This window comes from Erpetoichthys calabaricus, chromosome 1 (assembly GCF_900747795.2).
Source record: "Erpetoichthys calabaricus chromosome 1, fErpCal1.3, whole genome shotgun sequence".
Taxonomy (NCBI): Eukaryota; Metazoa; Chordata; class Cladistia; order Polypteriformes; family Polypteridae; genus Erpetoichthys; species Erpetoichthys calabaricus.
This window is the reverse complement of record NC_041394.2, coordinates 118758209-118779660: the sequence shown is the minus strand read 5'-3', so window position 1 is coordinate 118779660 and position 21452 is coordinate 118758209. Positions and strand designations below refer to the sequence as shown.

The window sequence follows — 21452 nt, the reverse complement described above, 5'->3', positions numbered from 1 at the left end:
TTTAAAGATTCATCTTCCAAATTTGTGATAATGAAATTATTTAAATTGACATCTTCCTTATAAAATATAATAATTCTATATTTTGAAGAGTTGTACCAACTATTCCTTTTTTTGCTTCTAAAATAACTGTAGGGTTTTTTTTATAAGGAAGAAACTGGCTTTGTTAATGTTGCATAGACTTATCTCATCTCACCTTCTCAACTACTTTTCCTGGTAAGGGTCATGGCTACACAGAGTTATATAAAGTGTAATGTTGTCATAACATGGATTGCAAATAAAAAATTATCAGTGCTGTGCATGAAAAATATGATACTGTATATGTTTTTACTTAATGCATTCACATAGACATGAATACATTTTAATTTAAATTTAATTTAGCAAACTATTCAGCTGGTCCCAGAGTGAGATTTATGAATTCTATATAAGCATAGCAAAATATTAATTAATCAATATAGTATATAGTAATCCCTCCTCGATCGCAGGGGTTGTGTTCCAGAACCCCCCGCGAAAGGTGAAAATCCGCGAAGTAGAAACCATATGTTTATATGGTTATTTTTATATTGTCATGCTTGGGTCACAGATTTGCACAGAAACACAGGAAGTTGTAGAGAGTCAGGAACTTTATTCAAACACTGCAAACAAACATTTGTCTCTTTTTCAAAAGTTTAAACTGTGCTCCATGACAAGATAGAGATGACAGTTCCGTCTCACAATTAAAAGAATGCAAACATATCTTCCTCTTCAAAGGAGTGCGCATCAGGAGCAGAGAATGTCAGAGAGAGAGAGAAAAGCAAACAAATCAATAGGGCTGTTTGGCTTTTAAGTATGCAAAGCACTGCGAAGGCAGCAGCTCACACCCCCTCCGTCAGGAGTAGAGAATGTCAGAGAGAGAGACAGATAAAAACAAACAATCAAAAATCAATACGTGCCCTTCGAGCTTTTAAGTATGCGAAGCACCGTGCAGCATGTCGCTTCACGAAGCAGCTGCACAGAAGGGAGCAACGTGAAGGTAATCTTTCAGCATTTTGAGCGTCCGTATTGTCTAGGTGTGCGAACAGCCCCCCTGCTCACACCCCCTCCGTCAGGAGCAGGGAATGTCAGAGCAAGAGAGAGAAAAGTAAGTTGGGTAGCTTCTCAGCCATCTGCCAATAGCGTCCCTTGTATGAAATCAACCGGGCAAACCAACTGAGGAAGCATGTACCAGAAATTAAAAGACTCATTGTCCGCAGAAATCCGCGAACCAGCAAAAAATCCGCCATATATATTTAAATATGCTTACATATAAAATCCGCGATAGAGTGAAGCCGCGAAAGTCGAAGCGCGATATAGCGAGGGATTACTGTAGATTAAAATGTGAATTAAAAAAGCCAAAGTATTATCTGAAACAGTATTGTACGTTCTCTTTTATTAACCATCTTACTTACACTCAGCTTTTATGGCAGCACTGTTTACTGGCATGAAAGGTCTGCGTGCTGCTCTTCGAGGCTGTAGAAGAGCTTGACAAAGTTGCCGTGCCATTTTGGTCAGTTTGGAGGCATGAAGATAGAAGGCCTGTTTGGTCTTCAGTGTGTACTTAGGGTTGGCGTTCTTAATCCAGTAACCAAGTGGTGCCTGTCCCAACAGAAAGCAATAAAAAAATGATATGGTCTTGCATACTGATTTAGTATACTGGCTTGAAAATTGCTAATGTTATTGAACTGTACAATCCTATAATCTGTAACAAAATCATGTTTATAGATATTAAGTACTGTATATTAACTGTTTCTGTTTAGTATGGGGATACTGTATGTCATCAAAACATAAATATCTTTTGTAGAGAAGAAAACATTATTTTCTGACTTAAAAATTAATTTAAAGATTATCACTGACCATGTTGTTTCTGTTAGGACCTGGTCTTTCTCCTTCAAGTCTGGTAGGCATCTTTAGTCCACCATATTTCTTCCAGTAATTCCAGCATGTTGCACACAATCGACACTGCATGGTGGGAGGACCCCAAGAATACCACTGGAAGCATTGTGTTGCTAAAGGAACAAATATACAAAAGATAGCTACAATCAAAAGGGTTAAAACAAATGTGCAATAATTCTTTTCAGAGCCTTAAAAGGAAAATGGTGAGAAAATTTCAATGTGTAAATAATACTTTGAAAAATACTTTTTTTACATTTTATGTGCTACATAATATTATATGCAGTGTGTTAAAAAGATTAAATATATGTTTCTATAGGTTGACCATACCAATGGGTGGAGATACTTAAAGAACCAAAACAGCAAAAAGCAAGTATCATATAATATTTAAATAGAGCAAAACAGTAGTTGCATAAAAGGTTTCTAAAATTGCATCCTTAGACTCACAGTACCCCCCTCTTGTCTGCACATCCTTTTCAAATAGTAAAGAAACTAGATGAAATATAGTGTGAATTCAATACCAAGGAGCGCCTTTATAACTGTACACATGAGCTTTAAATTGACTAAATAAAAGCAGATGTGTTGTTGTGTTTATTATAAGTAACAGACACCTGAATAACAAAAAATGCAGGTGGTCATTATGAAACTTCTTATTCATTAGCCTTCTTAGCAAAGAATCAGCATTAAAATATTACATTTAAAGATATCTTAAAATAGCAAGGAAGTAATTTAAAAATTCCTACTGTATGTTTCATTACAAAATTCCTATACCATTTACAGAAACCAGGCTGAATGAAAATGATCTGGGTGACTACTTGATGATCAATGTATTTGGTGCACTAGTTCACTTGTATAGAGATTCTGGGCCTCATGTATAACGCTGTACATAGAATTCACAGAAAAACATGGCATACAGACAAAAGTGGAAATGAAAAATGAAGATGCACAAAACTGTGTGTAAGCCAACTTCCACGCACTTTCGCTCCATAAATCCTGGTCAGCGTGAAGTGTAATGCATGTGCATGCGCCTGCCACCCCAACCCAACTCCTACCAGAATTATGCCTCTTTGAATATGCAAATCAATATAAATAGCTCCTAAGGTTCAGTGATTTATAAAAAGACAATGGCAAAAGCATGGAAAAAAAAAACTTCAGTGCGTGTGAAGTGGAGATCCTACTCAGTGAAGTGGAGGCATGGAAAACACACTTTTTGGTGGTTTAGGTAGTGGTATAAGCAACAAAAGAGAATTGATGGAGTGGCACACAAATGTTCAAGTCCAGAAAGTTGCACATTGCCCAAATTAAAAAAGTAGTGGTCAGATGTCAAAGTCGAGGTGAAAAGACTTGTCGTTGCCCACTATCAGAGTAGCATACAGAAGTGTATTAGGGCACAGAGAAAAGAAAAAAAAATTAGGGACACAGTGAAGAAAAAAAGGTAGAAATATAGACTTTAATCTTGAAATTTCTACTTTAACTTCGTAGTTTATTTTGTCATTAAAGTAGAATGTCGTAAACTTCATCTTAAAATTGATGTTTAATTTTCTAGACTTTCTCAGATCCCATCGTAACTAAAGTAGCATGTTAAATGCTTCGTATTTCATGTGTTTCCGACTTTAATCACTATGTGCTTCTTAAATGGGGCTTTCTCTTTTGTAGACAGGAGCACACAGGCAATTACATTCATGGTATTACAGCTCTCTGAACATTTTAGAATAGTAAGATGTATACTTGATATTTTCATGATGAAATGCATTAAAGCATGTATTAAACATGTGAGGGCACGGCAACACAGTGGTAGCAATGAGCTGGCACCCCGTCCAGATATTGTTCCTGCCTCCCGCAACATGCTTGCTGGGACACTCATGACCCTGAATGGAATGATCTAATCCAGCAGTACTGTCTCTGTAAAACATACCAATCCCCAATTCTTATCCTTCTGTTTTCTTTCTCCATGTAACCAATCACCACACAATGAGCTATAAATGTAAAACCAGCTGTAAGATTAGAACACCTATTCTTAAAAACTTTTATGGAACATTGAAAGTGTGGCACCCGGCTGGGTTTGTCGCCCGACCGGGATGCCCAGGAGGAGCGGAGGAGGGCTTGTGCCTCCTCCAGGACACGAGGGGGCGTCCTCCTTGGTTGCTTTGGGGGCCACGGGTACAGAGCTTGGAAGCTCTAACCTGTAGGGGCCCGTGGTCACCGCCAGGGGGCGCCCCGATGCCATGGGAATGTTGGACCTCAGTACTTCCGCCACACCGGGAAGTGCTGGGGGGAAGAGATATGGAGACACCCGGTGGACTTCCGGTTTCACCGCTGGGGCTTCCGCCACACAGGGGTGTGGCTACAGGTCCTCAGGATGCAGCTGGAGCCCATCCGGGATGAATAAAATGGGCCGCCTCCCTCCAGTCAGGGGCAAGAGTCGGGTGGAAGAGGACGAAGCTTGGTGGAGAGGAGTGGAGGCGGACCAGAGACTGATAAGGCATTATTTTGTGGCCAGGACTTAAAGTGGTGATTGGTGCCGAGGCACTGGGTATGTGCACTGTATATAATAGAAATATGATGAATAAACGTGTGTGTGGTGATAACATCGTCTCTACCTGTCTGTGTCCGGGCTGTTCCCCACAAAAGATATTCATTATACATGTTTAATTATTCCATCCATCAAGGGTTACACCAGTCCTAGCAAGCAACAAACGGGAGGCAGGAACAATCCTGGGATGGGGACCAGCTCATTATTATCACTGTGCCACCGCGCCCATACATGTTTAATTATTAACAGTAGCCTATACATTATTTAAATGAAGTTAATGATTTATTTGTAAAATGTAATATGCATATTTCAATGGATTTCATCATAAAAATAATATCAAGTATATACCTAATATTCTAACAGCACACAGCTCCAACAGGATAGCTGTTTGAAATCTAAATCAATTTAGAAGCCAGTTGCCATCATCTGTAAATACGTGCTCTCTTCTATTGAACTGAACTGAATTCCTTTATTGTCATTGTACGGTACAATGAGATTCGGTATTCAAATCATCCATAAACTTATCTCTTATATATATTTCTCTTCTGGTTCGTCCTGCTTCCACTTCAAAATCGGTCTTGCCCACACACAGCCGAAACGGCATTTCTCGATTCCTATGCGTCCTCTTCCAAACCCTTCCCCACACTACAGTGTCACACTTGCACAAAACGTTTCACAACACAGAACTATCTTCACAAACACACAAAAATTCACTCTGCTGAAAAATTACCTGACTCCCACTCCAGTAACACATTCGTCCAGTGCGATTCCTGCAACAAAACTTTTCAAACATGAACCTCACGATAACACATTCTTCCCAACAACTATATGAGTGTCAGATATGCAATAAGAAGTTCACTACACAGGATTGTCTGACCAAACACAACAAAACTCATTCATAACTCTTGCAATGCGACATCTGCAATGCGACATCTGCAAAGCAATGTTTCCAAACCAACACAGTCTCAGCAGACATACACACAATCCTCTTCCAGTTACCACAGGTACTTCTTCACCTAATTCTTGTCTTCCCGTCCAAGAGTACAACTTTGGGACTCCAGACCAGCAGTGCAAACACTGTTATGCACTATACTAGCCTGCTGAGTGTAATACATCCAACAAGTACTCGAGGTGCTGCCACAATGGTAAAGTAGTTTTACCACCTTTGCGGAAGCCACCTGTGTCTTTACAACAGCTTCTTACACACCAAACACCAGAAAGTGAAAATTATCGTGAACACATTTGAGAATACAACTCTTCTCTAGCGTTTGCTTGCATGGGTGCACAGATAACTCAACCTCCTGGCCACGGACCATACTGTTTTAAAATACACGGGCAAATTTATCACCAAATCTCTACACTATACGCTAACACTTCTGCCTCTCCAGGATATGGACAGTTGTATGTTTTTGACACAGTGCAAGCTACTGAAGTACGCTTATAAAATAAAGCAAACTCTGCGTGCAGTGAAAATGTACTTCTCCTGCTAGATTCCATGCTCAGAACAATCAACCCCTTCGCTAAATCATACAAACACATGCATGAAATCGCTCGTCCAATCCAACAGCATCTGTACGAATGGTTTTCAAGGAAAACCCTAGGTTTTATGACGATACAATGCTCCAACATGTCACACCGATGTTGTAGCGATTTTCGTCGGAGAAGATGACTAACCGCCTGCCGAAAAGGGACATTTGCATCTATCCCATAGGCAACTCCTGTAAACAGATTTTCACACTCAATGTGAATTGCGATCCTATGGTTTACCCACTTTTATTCCCTTACGAAGACATTGGCTGGCACAAAGATTTACAACATGTTCCCGATAAAAGAACCGCCAAGCGAATAAGGCTTACTCAATGCCAATCTTACGCATACAGATTAGCAATGAGGAATACATTTAGTATTTTGCATTCCAGCTGCAAACTATTCCAACAGTACGTCGTAGATGCGTATGTTAAAACAGAGATAAAAAACAGTATGGATGAGATACTGGTATATATGTGTCATATTCAATTGGCAGTCATTGGCACTACAATGAAGATATTTTGCTTTAGTTAAATTTTCTTTGAAGGCTTCATTATTGCCTTTCCATAGGACGGGTACAGCAACTGTATTATCTATTTTTGTGCTATGGAAGAGGTGTATTCCTACTGCTGAAGCAAAACAACAACAACAAAAAATACAGTAATTAATATATTATACACAATAAAGATTAAAGGTGGACTTTCACCTATAATCTTCAATTCCACAATTTGGGTACCCGCAGCCTAAGCATTATCCATTTCCCAGGACACTGATAGTCATGTACCGAGGACAGATTAGTGCCAAAATTGTGTTTTTCTGTGCTTTACACAGTACTGGTATACCGTGTAACTTTACTGCCCAAACTTTGGTTCTGTTCAGCAGACAGAAATGCTAAAAAGAGTGTTCAACCATCAGTGGCTTTCATTTCACCCACCTCATCTATTAACCCACCGGGATGCCCAAAGCCAGACTCTGTCATCCCACCAACATTCATTTGTGTCCATAAGACAACCCTCAAAGGCTTCTCCATCCAATGCTTACCAGAAGCATTGTTCCTATAACTCCTGTATGTTGACCTGACCGCCTTGCCTCCTGTCCACTTCACTGTCTTGATCTCCCAAATTCAACCATTGTTCTCTTCATAATTTCTTCATTAATTTTTCTCACTTCTTTGTTGTTCCATCTAAGGACTCACTCACTCACTGACGACAATTAAGCATTCAATCATTGCAGATGTTTTAAACAAAGGAAAATAAAATTTAGCATGTTTATCTGTCCGTTCACCCCTTTGTCACTATCTATACAGTAGAATACAATACAATTTATTTTTGTATAGCCCAAAATCACACAAGGAGTGCCACAATGGGCTTTAACAGGTCCTGCCTTTTGACAGTCTCCCAGCCAATCTATCTATCTATCTATCTATCTATCTATCTATCTATCTATCTATCTATCTATCTATCTATCTATCTATCTATCTATCTATCTATCTATCTATCTATCTATCTATCTATCTATCTATCTATCCTAATTCATAATCATAAAGATGCAGGGGCTATCTAGTAGCATCAGGTGCAAGGCAAGAACTAGCTTTAGATGACCAACTTTTTGAGGGCCAACTCAGAGCCTCCAATTAACGTAACATATTTTTGGAATGTGGGAAACAAAATGAAGCACAGACTTTGAATTTTGTCATCTTTTCCAGAATATTATTGAACATGAACTGATAACTGAAGTAAACAATGTGCTCTGTAGTGGAATTAAGATGTTTATTTTTTCTGTGATGTAGTCACAGTAATCTCCAAGTCTCTTTGACTTTGAAAAGGATAAAACTGAGGGATAAAACAGTTGATTGATTCTGCAAGGCTTTCAGGACTGATCTGGACCACCTGATGGATAGGTGCAACAGTGGCAGTACTGTGGGTGTTGTGTTAGACTGACTAGTCAAAGTACTTCATTGTTCTCTCTGTCACTGGATGTGTATATTTATTGGGAAATAAAATAGTGAGTAAAAATGGCCAAAATGAAGATCATCCTTATGCTTGTTGGGCTTTGTAATAAAGCAATTGAAATCAAGTCTTTTTAAGTAAAATATAGAAAAGGGGCAGAATAACCTCAGTTTCTGATCATGTCTGCAAATGACTGGGTTCCTGTGTTCTAGTGTTGGATTGGTACTAGATTTCAGTATCCATTCCAGTTTTCAGTCCTCAGTTCCGGTACCAAAATGGTTCTGAAGCATATGACAGATAACTCCAAAACCTCTTGTCTTACTGCTGCCTACCTGGTGTGCTGCACTACGTACCACTTTCTTCTTGATAACTATAAAGTTGTGTTGAAACAATAAGCTATGGAGGGAATCCCCTGTCAAGTCCCATTTGCATCAAAAAAATTGGGGAGGTGGGGTTCTGCCAAATCCAGATTATGTCAAAGCAATATTTGGTCCACTGTGAAGTTCCAGCCGCATCAAAGCATGTAGTTTTGTTTTGTGAAGTCTAGAAAATGGACATTTTCCTACAACTGCAATAGTAAACACTGTGCCCAGTTGAGGGTGGGTGACGAGCTGGCCTCCAGAGGTTTATGTTTCTCCTATGGCCCATCGTAGGAGTTTTTTGTTACCTTCTCCTCCATGTCAGCTTGTCAAATAATCACATTCAATGACCAAAAACTTCACCTACATCCTAAATCAACTGAAACCACTATGGACTGTTTTATTTGCTTTTGAATCTTTTCATTAACTTTAATAACATCAAACAGTTTCTACTCAATGGGTTGCCATGTACATATGAATAGGTAGATATACAGTATACTGTTTATATTTATTTTTATATATTAATTAGATCTGGTTGTTCTATTGTCAGTCTTAATATATAAATATTTTAATTGGAAAATCTTAATAATACTTGGTTGATTTTGTATTTAGTATACTTAGATTTTTTAGAAGTTGTCATAGTATTAATTAATGATAATAATAAAAGTAAATGTGGTATATCTTTGTTTTTCTTGATTAATCTGTGGAAAGCACCTTGAGTTGCATGTAAATGTATGATAAGGTGCTATATAAGATATTATTATTATTAATATGATTTCTTCTTCTCTCTTCTTCCCTCTCATTTGTCCTACTCTGGCCCTATATACTTTGTGGATGTAGATGTGTACATTAATGGCACGTGCAGAGTTAATGAGGAATGGTTGGGCTGATCATCAATCCAAGTGAATCAGCCAGTTTCCCCAATGCATGCCCTGCAGTCACACAGCTTTCCACTGATGCACACACACAAACCTAAGCCGCACTGGTTTTATAAAAATTACAGACTGCCATGGACTCTTCAAATGCTTCATCACATTCCTTATGTCCCTGAAACACCATTTAACAGACATAACTGAAAATCTTTATTGGACTGACATTTGAATGCTTGGTTTGATTCTGGCTGCTTCTCAGAATTACCATTTTGAGTAGTGACCTGTTCTTATTGTTACTATTATACAATAAAAAAATACATTTGATTTGAGTATTTGAGTCTATAACAGCCAATGTAAATTTATGGTACTTGTAAAGGTTAGTGTATTTTTTTTATTCAGTTTTTTTCTCTCAGTCACGTTCACACTCCCCCCGATCTGACCCTGCTGTTTTCATATAAAGACATGTTATAACAGAGGTGAACTCAGATAAGGATGAGGGTTCTACATCAGAGGAAGAGCACAGAAGCCCTCTCCGCAAGAAACATCCACTCACACATAAGAATAATGCTGCTGCATCAGGCTTAAAGGCGAAAGATGGCACTGTTTGGATGCAGCAAGAGGTCAGGTGTCATTATGCCAGTGGAGCTGCCCCACACGCATGTCCTTCAACAAAACAGCAGGGCATGCTGAGCTCACCAAGGTATTGTGCAAAGTTCTGTTTGTGATTATGTTTTGTAATGGTCTTTATATGAAAAACATTTATATGTTACTTATATAAAAGCTGCATCGAATGTTGCTTACCTATTTACCTTGATTTATTTACTTATCTTCCTACAGTATAAAGTCACAAGTAGACTGCAGAGCTTCCTGTTTTTAATCAACACAGGCATGGACATTCGCGTATTGAAGTAGCACTGCACATGTACTTTGTCAGCATGCCCGTGTCGATCAAAGTATTAAACCCACAACCTCTTGATTATGAGTCAGCAGTGCTTACCGCTGCACCACCCAAACAGTTGTGTCTGTGTCGTACCCTAACACAATTTATTTTACTTTCATTATATTCCAAAATATATTTCATAAAAGCACACTTGTTTTGTTATACGTGTACCTTTTGTGAAAGTGTTTCTTCACATATTATACACTTCATGTCAAAACTTTGTCATCAGTATTTTAACATGAATAAAGTTTGTTTTAGGTATGTGTTCAACATTTCTTGCATTTCCTGTCATCCTACATTTACATAGATCATTGCAGACATGTTACCAGACAGTTGGGCAACTACAGCAGATGTAGTAAGGGTGACAGCAAGAACGGTGTGTGGCGTGACATCTGGACAGAGGAAGGAGGGAAAGGAAACCTGGTGGTGGAATGGGGAAGTACAGGAGAGTATACAGAGGAAAAGGATGGCAAAGAAGAAGTGGGATAGTCAGAGAGATGCAGAAAGTAGACAAGAGTACAAGAAGATAAGGCACAAGGTGAAAAGAGAGGTGACGAAGGCTAAAGAAAAGGCGTATGATGAGTTGTGCATATGATAGGGTGCCTTGAGAGGGGTTGTGGCATTGTACGAGGAAGTCGGGCGTGGCAGAAAAGTATGTGAGTTGTACAGAATATGTACGAGGGAAGTTGACAGTGGTGAGGTCTGTGGTAGGAGTGACGGATGCATTCAAGGTGGAGGTGGGATTGCATCAGGGTTCGCTCTGAGCCCTTTCTTGTTTGCAATGGTGATGGACAGGTTGACAGATGAGATTAGACAGAAGTCCCCATGGACTATGATGTTTGCTGATAACATTGTGATCTGTAGCGATAGTAGGGAGCAGGCTGAGGAGACCCTGGAGAGGTGGAGATATGCTCTGGAGAGGACAGGAATGAAGTTCAGTAGGATCAAGACAGAATACATGTGTGTGAATCAGGAGAAGGTCAATGGAATGGTGAGGATGCAGGGAATAGAGTTGGCGAAGGTGGATGAGTTTAAATACTTGAGATAAACGATACAGAGTAATGGGGATTGTGGAAGAGAGGTGAAAAAGAGAGTGCAGGCAGGGTGGAATGGGTGGAGAAGAGTGTCAGGAGTAATTTGTGACAAACGGGTATCAGCAAGAGTGAAAGGGAAGGTCTACAGGATGGTAGTGAGACCAGCTATGTTATATGGGTTGGAGAGAGTGGCACTGACCAGAAAGCAGGAGACAGAGCTGGAGGTAGAAAAGTTAAAGATGCTAAGATTTGCACTGGGTGTGACAAGGATGGATAGGATTAGAAATGAGTACATTAGAGGGTCAACTCAAGTTGAACGGTTGGGAGACAAAGTCAGAGAGTCGAGATTGCGTTGGTTTGAACATGTGCAGAGGACAGATGCTGACTATATTGGGAGAAAGATGTTAAGGATAGAGCTGCCAGATAACAAGAAAAGAGGAAGGCCTAAGAGAAGGTTTATGGATGTGGTGAGCAAAGCATGCAGGTGATGGGGGTAACAGAACAAGATGCAGAGGATAGAAAGATATAGAAGAAGATGATCCGCTGTGGCAACCCCTAACGGGAGCAGCCGAAAGAAGAAGATTGTAGACATGGAACACACATGAAATGCATGTGTTCCAAATAACGATATATTATTTACCCTATACAACTCCAGGCACCTCACACCCAGATAAATAAGACTTGAGCTGGGAGAACTTTTTGCCATTTCTACAGTGGTGGGGAGGATGGGTTAACAGGTTGTTTGCTGCTTGGGCTGATCGACACATTTACAAAACAAAAGACACTAATGGAGAGGTGCAAAGGAATTTAAGGTGGCCCGGGATTACAAGTTTTTTTGTAGGCTTCAGGGATTCTAGTGTTAACCCACACTTGCCTGATCCCCACAATATATTTTTCCAAATTTGTTGTGACTGCAGATATAAACCAATACATTTACCCACACCTGCAAGCATTATGTGGGACACATCCTATGAGAACTCAACGTGGACAAATGAAAAATTGTGTTATGTTCTTGAAATGGCTTTTAATGTGGAGAGTTACAGTATTACATGATAGGCAAATTTGTTTACAGAAATCTTTATAAGGGCACATAAACATAACACCCAGTAAAAGACACCTTCAAAATGAACTCTTCAATGGCAGAATTTCCACAACTTCTTGCAATCATTACTTGAATGTTATACCCAGCTTTTGCAGCATGCTTCAAAATATGTCAGCATGTAACTTTACTGCAATGTTGACAAGAAATGCATCACAGTTTTAGTCCCTCATATCATTTTCTCTGCCTGAAATATAATTTTAGTGGTCTAGGTGGGAGCTGGCACTTGAGGACTAATATATCAAACATAAATACGTATTTAATAACTCTTTCTTTTTTCAGCAATTGCATGAATTTGATAAAAAATAAAAAAGTAAACATTTCCAGTGGCAGTGCATGCAGTCAGGCAATTCGATTATAACAGTCTCACTAAGTTTTTGTTGAAGTTACAGTATGCAGTACTTGGTTGATATTTACAGGCACATATTCTAGTAGGAATCACATGGGGCCTGCCTCAGCAATAGGATATAATTTTAATTATGTGGATGAGACAGATATTGATTATTTGAGGAACTGCTAAGAAAACTTTCAAAAACTTGTAGGAGCAGAATTTATAAAAAATAGTCCTCTGCTTTGTTGGTATCCTGGTTAGTTTTTAAATAGGGTGACAGATTCTTCCCAGTATCTAATTTTGTCATAGGGGTTGTCATAGGGGGTTGATTTGTTGTAGGGACTCTGTTGATAGCCGTTTTTGAACATAATGTGCTATACAGTGTTCTTTCTCAGTATAAATTAATAATATAACTGAATAACTAAAAACCTTGAAGGAATGCTCCACCCAAAAATAATATTTTACAGTATATGTTACTTACTTCATGTAGTTTGCAGTAGTGGCCAAAACAAATTTTAATCTCATGTTTTAGTGGATGAATTATATATTGGAAGATTCAAACTGAAAGGAACCCTGCACGACCAGTTCTGGACAATGGCAAACAATGTGAAAAATGTCCATAGAAAAATAAAATTCTCATGTAACTTGTGTTGCACAATCCTCGTGTCTATTGTCCATTCATATGGTCAAAACATGCAAAATGTGTGCATTTTTTGCTAAGATATTATTAACAGTTACTAGCTTAAAGTTGCAATTCCCACAATACTGTGCATTTGAATTGAAGTCAGGATTTTTGGACCAATGAATGAGGGAGATCTTCAATAATTAGCTAATGTGTCTAGCTAATTTACCAGGTACATATCGGTTAACATAACTCGCAAACCAAGGTCCTGGAGACAGGTTTCCAGGTTCCCTGCAGCACTTTGGCTTTTAAATCATTTTAAGCAGCTTTATTCTTTAGTACTCACAGTAACAGCTCTCACAGGCACGACCTGCACTATTGCTCTGACCAGGCTGTCCAGACCCATTCATTAAATTTGTCTTGCTGTTGTTCATGTTGATCTGGTTTGGGTTGGGCTTGTTGCTTTAAAGAAAGAAGGAAAGAAATATAAGGTGTAATTTCTAACAACTACAGTGTCCTCAATAATGTTTGGGACGAAGACACAAAAGACATGCAACAAAGTACTAAATATGACTGCTTTAATATTCCTACCATTTCAATGTCCCAAACATTATGGTACTCTGAAATGGGGGACCATGTATAAAAAGTGCATGTTATACATGGTGGGACTGAAATGTAAGCAAATACCCCTAAATTAAAATCTGCAATGTGTACTTAGATCATATGTGAATTGCTTGATTTATAATTTTAAACTGTGGTGCAGAGGGAGTAAATGTAGGAAAAATGTGTCTTTGTCCCAAATATTACGGAGTGCACTATACATCTTTTTCATTAATGTATGATAACACTAAAATGTTATAGAAACTGATACAAAAACATCTACTGAGAACTGAAACTGTTACTGTTTCAAAAGGTATATTTCAAGCTTTATGTCATTAGATAAAAATGGCATTTTACAGCCCTGTGTCACATATATGTTTTAACATGTGAATGGTATTGTAAAATGATTTACATTTGTAGGTGGTTATACTGTATCTATAAACCTTTACAACATTTTAGACAGTCTGCACAATACAATAACAAATAATATTTTGCTTAAAAAGTTGAATAAACAAGAATGAAATTCAGCTTCAGTGAACTAAAATACCGTAAGTACTAAATTCTAACCACTGAATCACTATGTGATCAAATCTTTAAACCTGCCATTTTTATTATAGTAGAACTATCAAACAGTTGCACTATGTACTGCAAGGTGCTTTGTGAAACATTACGTAAATTATGTTATGCCAATTAACTCATTTTTTTAAATACAGGTTATTAATCCCCCAACTACTTTATAACCACTTTAACATGTTTTAAATTGGCCAGCTGCTGCTGAAGACTCACATAAAGTAGTTTTTGGATTGGGGGTTCAGCTACATATATCCCATTCCTTCTGTGCTTTTAAATTGTAGTATAATGCCATAATTAGTTTGTGATTGATGAAATTGACAACAGAAATCTACTAAACTCCTGAAAAAGGCAAAATATGCACTGCTACCTTACTGTCAGGTTTGGCAAGGATGACACCTCATCAAATTCTGGTACAAAATTCTAGTACTGCAGATTGTATTTTTTTTGCATATTGCTAGTAAATAGAAATATTACTTTATTCTCCTTTACTTTATTTCCTTTTGCTATTAACAATCTGGAGCTTTTTTAGTTCTTGAATTCATAAAACTGACAACAATGGTTATCTGTTTTGAAAGCCTACACTTTAATTTGATAACAATCGAGAAGAGGACAGACAGAGAAGAGAAAGAAAAGAGTGTGGAGATTAAAGGATGGAGAGAATGGCAGGAACAGGAGAGAGATGGTGAATGAGAGGCAAGCTGTCACCACAACAACCTTGGAGGAGTATGAAGTTGATGCTCGGGAATGAGGAGGGAGTCACTTCTGCTAAACGTATCTTGGGGGAGTGTGGAGTGGCAGGCTGGTCAAGCAACTCTCTGCATAAGTCCAAGGACAGGTAGCAGGAGTCGGAGATGGGAAGATTGGCGTGGCTCCTTGACAGAGCCACAGACAGCTGCCGGGACCCAAGCCTATGGTGGGTGCCATGGGCAGCAGGGTCCTGAACCTGGGACAAAAAGTGGGCTGTGCCTGTCGGCAGTACGTCTTCTCTGTCTGCAGGATCACATATGGTGTAAGCAGAGATGACATTGCTTTTAGAGTGACACAATTGAGACTTGATTTTAAAGAGCAACTTGCTATACTATAATTTTAGCCTTGTTTTATGGAATATTTATTGGGCATGTTTTTACCCACCACATGGGCACTGTTTCTTTTTATTGGATTATTTATTTATTTATTACATATTAACCCAGCCACAGGGGATGCACAAAACAGTGTGTTTAATCGTGTCGGTCCCAAGCCCGGATAAATGGGGAGGGTTACATCAGGAAGGGCATCCAGTATAAAATTTTGCCAGATCAACATGTGGACAACAATACAGATTTCCATACTGGATTGGTTCAAGTTCTGGGTTAACAATGACTGCCACCAGTACTGTTAGTCAACAGGGTGCTGGCGGAAATTGAGCTACTGTTGGCCGAAGAAGGAGAAGAAGAGGGGGTAGACATGTCCAGATGAAAGAGGAGAGGAGGATGGTAAAGAGAGTGGAACTGAGGGTAGGAACTTTGAATGTTGGCAGTATGACTGTTAAGCGGAGAGAGTTAGCCAATATGATGGAGAGAAGGAAGGTTGATATATTGTGTGTGCAACAGACTAAATGGAAGGAGAGTAAGGTCAGGTGAATCGGAGGAGACAAGGAGGTGATGGGTAAGTATGGTATCAAGGAGAGGAATGAAGAAGGTCAGGTGAGAGTGGATTTTGCAAAAAGGATGAGCATGGCTGTAGTGAATATGTATTTTAAGAAGAGGGAGGAACATAGGGTGACATACAAGAGTGGAGGAAGATACACACAGGTAGATTATATCCTATGCAGAAAAGTCAATCTGAAGGAGATTAACACTAGAATTACCAAAGCCTACGAAAACACTCGTAATCCTATCCTACCTTAAATCCATTCACACCTTTTCGTCAGCATCTTTTGTGTTGTAAATGTGACTCAAATCAAATGTATGTTTTTATTCTATAATAGTAAGAAAAAGAGCAGCTCACTTCTCAAAACATAGGCATCCAGCGTTGAACCCATGACCTTTTGATTACCAGTCAGCAGTTCTTACAGCTGTACCACCAAAGCGGTCGTATTAAGGACGTGTCAATGTCGCACCCTAACGCGGGATCTTTTTCTGCAGTTGTATTCTTGAATAAAAACACACTTGTTTTGTTATACTTGTACCTTTTGTGAAAGTGTTTATTTGATATTTGCATTTCAGGTTTCACACATTATACACTTCATGTCTACATTTTGTCAATTAAAACTAAAACATGAAAAACATTTCTGTTTTAACCATGTGTTTACATAGATTGTTGTAGACATGGAACACACATGAAATGCATGTATTCCAAATAACGATATATTATGTACCCTGTACAATTCTAAGCAACTTATAGGCAGGTAAACAGACTTAAGCTGAGAAAACTTTGTGCCCTTTCTGCATTGGTTGGGGGATGGGATAGCAGGCTGCTTGCTGTTTGTGCTTATCGACACATTTACAGAACAAAAGACGCTGATGGAGAGGTGTGAAGGGATTTAAGGTGGACTGGGATTACGAGTTTTTTTTGTAGGCTTTGGTAATTCTAGTGTTAAAGACTGCAAAGTGGTGGCAGGGGAAAGTGTAGATAGACAGCATAGGATGGTGGTCTGTAGGATGATGCTGGAGATCAAGTACAGGAGGAGAGTGAGAGCAGAGCCAAGGATCAAATGGTGGAAGTTGAAAAAGGAAGACTGCAAGGTTGAGTTCAGGGAGGACATAAGACAAGCACTGTGTGGCAGTGAAGAATTACCAGACAGCTGGGCAACTGTAGTAAGGGTGGCAGCAAGAAGGGTGCATGATGTGACATCTGTACAGAGGAAGGAGGAAAAGGAAACCTGGTGGTGGAATTGGGAAGTATAGGAGGGTACACAGAGGAAGAGGATGGCAAAAAATAAGTGGGATAGTCAGAGTGATGCAGAAAGTAGACAAGATTACAAGGAGATAAGGCGCAAGGTGAAGAGATAGGTGGCGAAGGCTAAATAATAGGAATATGATGAGTTGTATGAGAGTTTGGACACTAAGGAGGAAGAAAAGGACCTGTACCGATTGGCTAGACTGAGGGACAGAGCTGGGAAAGATGTGCAGCAGGTTAGGGTGATAAAGGATAAAGATGGAAACACACTCACAAGCGAGGAAGGCGTGTTGAGCAGATGGAAAGAGTACTTTGAGAGGCTGATGAATGAAGAGAATGAGTGAGAGAAAAGGTTGGATGATGTGGAAATAGTGAATCAAGAAGTGCAATGGATTAGCAAGGAGGGAGTAAGGACAGCTATGAAGAGGATGAAGAATGGAAAGGTTGTCGGTCCAAATGACATGCCTGTGGAAGCATGGAGGTGTTTAGGAGAGATGGCAGTGGAGTATTTAACGATTGTTTAATGGAATCTTGGAAAGTGAGATGATGCCTGATGACTGGAGAAGAAGTGTACTTGGACCAATTTTTAAGAATAAGGGGATCGTGATTGAAAGAATAAAACTGAAAAAAGCTAACTTTTAGAAGTACCATAAATTTATACCCAATGTCCCGTATATTTGTCTCTTTCTTTTTTTTCTCTGTGCTGCATTGACATCGAGGCATGAGCTTATTCAGTGCAAGCATAAACATGCAGGTGGCCAGTTGCTGTGTGCTATAACAAGCTTGACCTGGCGGTGATTAACACACATGTACAGTGCAGGACATGTACGGGGGCCACTGAGAAAAGAAGAGTGTTCATGGCTCACCTTGAACCTTGAGGTCGCACCTTACTAGAAAAGGCGTTGGAAAAAGAAAAGGAGGATGTGAATTTCCCCTTGGGATTAATAAAGTATCTATCTATCTATCTATCTATCTATCTATCTATCTATCTATCTATCTATCTATCTATCTATCTATCTATCTATCTATCTATCTATCTATCTATCTATCTATCTATCTATCTACATCGACAAGCTTTTGTTCCAGACAGCCGCTTTCACCAGGAAAGTAAACTGAGTCAGGTGCCCTTTTAATCTAATAGGAACCAAAACATAGAGAGAAGTGTGCGCACTGCAACAGATACGCACATCGTAAATGTAGGAAGGACGGTCCTTGTGTGTGTGTGAACTGTTAACATTTGAATCTGATGACTGCATATAGCGTTGAACTGACCTCTCTGTACTATTCTTTCCTCTGCATGTCCTGGAGTACAAAAGAAACAGCAAGACTGGCAAGATTGGGGAAAAAAAAAACATGCAGTCACTGATTACAACCGCAAGATGTTATGCGAATGAATATGAATAATGTTGCAGCCGTGCCACAATGTTTTCCGAAATGTACTATACAGGTCATAAAATGAATAATTCCAAATATCATATATACCTATGTCTCTGTTTTTCATAGACTATAAGGTGTATACTAATTCAGCGTGAGCAGGAACACTCAATAAAACTGAATAAAAAAAAATCAAGTGACGGTGAGATACAAAGAAGGCAGATTCACCAGCGTTTGTGTGTCAGCTTTTATCCCTCCAGGTCAGAGAATGTCCAGTTCCATTGCCTCAAAACACCACTCACATCTACAATTATTCCCAGTTTCAAAAGAAAAACTTACAGCGTCAGATTCCTGGGGCAGTAGTATGTATCGTGATCGTGACTGAGAGAATAAAAGTGAAAAAAAAACCCAGTAACTTTTACTGTTACTGTTATAGTACAGTAACAGTACTATAAATGTACACCATCTGTTACAGACGCAAACCAAATGTGCAGTATGTGTGTGCAGTGGTAGTGCTGCTGTTTTGCAGTAAGAAAACTGTGGAAGATTGTGGGTTCGCTTCCCGGTTCCTCCCTGTGTGGATAGCGCTTTGAGTACTGAGAAAAGCGCTATATAAATGTAATGAATTATTATTATTATTATAATATTAACAACTAGCAAAATACCCACGCTTCGCAGCAGCGAAATACTGCTTTAAAATTTTTATTAAGAAGAAAAGTAAACCTTTTTAAACTGAGGGAAAATATACCAATAATTGTTTGTTAAGGATCTCTTTGTATACCACGTTGTCAGTTCGGCCCTGCGGTTGTAATATGACCAAGCTGTGCGCTGAGCTTACTCTTGAGCATGCAACATATAGTTGGCCATGTGAAAAGCAATCTTGCCTCAAATCAATGGCAACCTTTTGTAGCGTCTGTCCCTGAGACTTATTAATTGTCATTGCGAAGCAGAGCCTTACTGGAAATTGGAGGTGTTTGAATTGAAATGGGTTTCATCGATAACTTCGCATCCAGCTTTTGAGAGTTTAACACTAGAATTACCAGAGCCTACGAAAAAACTCGTAGATCCGGCCCACCTTAAATCGCTTCTTAAAACCGTTCTCACCTCTCTGCCAGCGTCTTTTGTCATCTAAATGTACTGATAAAGACATGCTGCCAGCAGCCGGCTATTCCATCCCCCCACCGACTTAGAACGTAAACGAACTTCTCCCAGCTCATGCCTTGATTGATTATCTGGGAGTGAGTGGAGTTTTAGAATGGAAATAATAAATCGCTATTTGGAACACACGCATTTCATGTGTGTTGCGTTTCTGCAGTAATCTGTGTAAACACATTTTTAAAACAGAAATGTTTTTTATATTCTAGTAACAAATGACAAAATGTAGGCATAAACTATATAATGTATGAAGCCTTAAGTCCAAATATCAAAGAAACACTTTCACAAAAGGTACAAAAAAAAAAGCCGCCACCAAAAAAAGCTGCCTTAGTGTGGGACATTGACACCTATTTACCATTATTGCCGCCGTGGCGCAACAGTATCAGTTGCTGACTGGCAATCAGAAGGTCATGAGTTCGATCCTGCATAACTCCATTATGAGAAGTGAAGTGTTCTTATTTTCACTATTTTTAGAATAAAAAGATACATTTGATTTCAGTCTGTAACAGCCGGTGTAATTTATGATATTTGCAAAGGTTAGCTTTGTTTTTTGTTTTTTTAATTCACTTTTCATTATCTCAGTCGTGTTCAGGATCCTTCCCTACCCCATGTAAAAGTATAATAAAACAAGTGCACTTTTATTCAAGAATATAACCGAAGAAAAAAGAAAGCAAGTTACAGTAGGCGGTTGATATGACAGCTTGCGTGGTGCAATGCTAAGAACTGCTGATTTCCATTCCGTGCTATATAACTGTTAACTGTTAACATTTGAATCTGATGATTGCATATAGCGCTGTCTTATTCAGTGTGCACAAGCACATGCAGGTGGCCAGTTGCTGCGTGCTACAACGCACATTTTAAAAAGAAAGAGACAAATATATGTGAAGAAATCATTTTATGACGTGAATAGTACCAATCAGAAAACATCGTCGAAGTAATGCAATATTATTTGAAAACGAACAGCGTCAGGTTGGGTGTGAAGTTATACTGGCGCTGTTTGAGTCAGGTCAGAAGCTGAATAAGCTGAACAAGCTCCTGTTCTGACTCTAAGTAAAAAGCATGAATTAATTAACAGAAATAACCGCGATCGACATTTTTAAACTTAACGATTTACAGTGCATACCAATTTATAAATTTTATGTCCGTTTTCAGTAGTAAGCTGCTCTTTTTTTTTGTTAGAGCGTGTGAGCTTATTCAATGCTGAAAACGTCAAATATAGGAGTGAGTGAGATCGAACCGGGAACTCTTGATCACACTTGGTTTGCGTCTGTACTTGCGCTGTTTCTTAGAGTCAGATCGGGGATGGGGATGCTACAGCGCGTGAGCTTATTCAGTTCTGCTGGATCAACGCATATGTTGATCTTTTTTTCTTTCAGTAATAGCGCCAACATAAATCCACACCCGATCTGACGCTGTTCATTTTCAAATAATATTGCATTAGTGCGATGATGTTTTCACATATATTCTCTCTTTCTTTCAGGTGTGTAATAGGAACCACAGCATAGAGAGAAGCGTGTACATTGTAACAGGTTCACACGTTGTAAATGTAGGAAAGACTATCCTTGCGTGTGTGTGAACAGTTAACATCCATCCATCCATCCATCCATTTTCCAACCTGCTGAATCCGAACACAGGGTCACGGGGGTCTGCTGGAGCCAATCCCAGCCAACACAGGGCACAAGGCAGGAACCAATCCCGGGCA

The 21452-nt window shown here is 39.1% G+C and overlaps 1 protein-coding gene across 1 annotated transcript in view; it reads right to left on the bottom strand.

Annotated features, from left to right (window-relative positions):
- The window catches only part of LOC114654989 (metastasis-associated protein MTA1-like), a 294679-nt gene that overhangs the window by 41235 nt on the left and 231992 nt on the right, over positions 1–21452 (bottom strand). Inside the window, exons 12-14 of the mRNA XM_051933272.1 lie at positions 13518–13633; positions 1870–2021; positions 1425–1611 (exon numbers count right to left, since the gene is read on the bottom strand). Of these exons, the coding sequence (XP_051789232.1) occupies positions 1425–1611; positions 1870–2021; positions 13518–13633 (455 nt within the window). The remainder of the gene's footprint in view (positions 1–1424; positions 1612–1869; positions 2022–13517; positions 13634–21452) is intronic.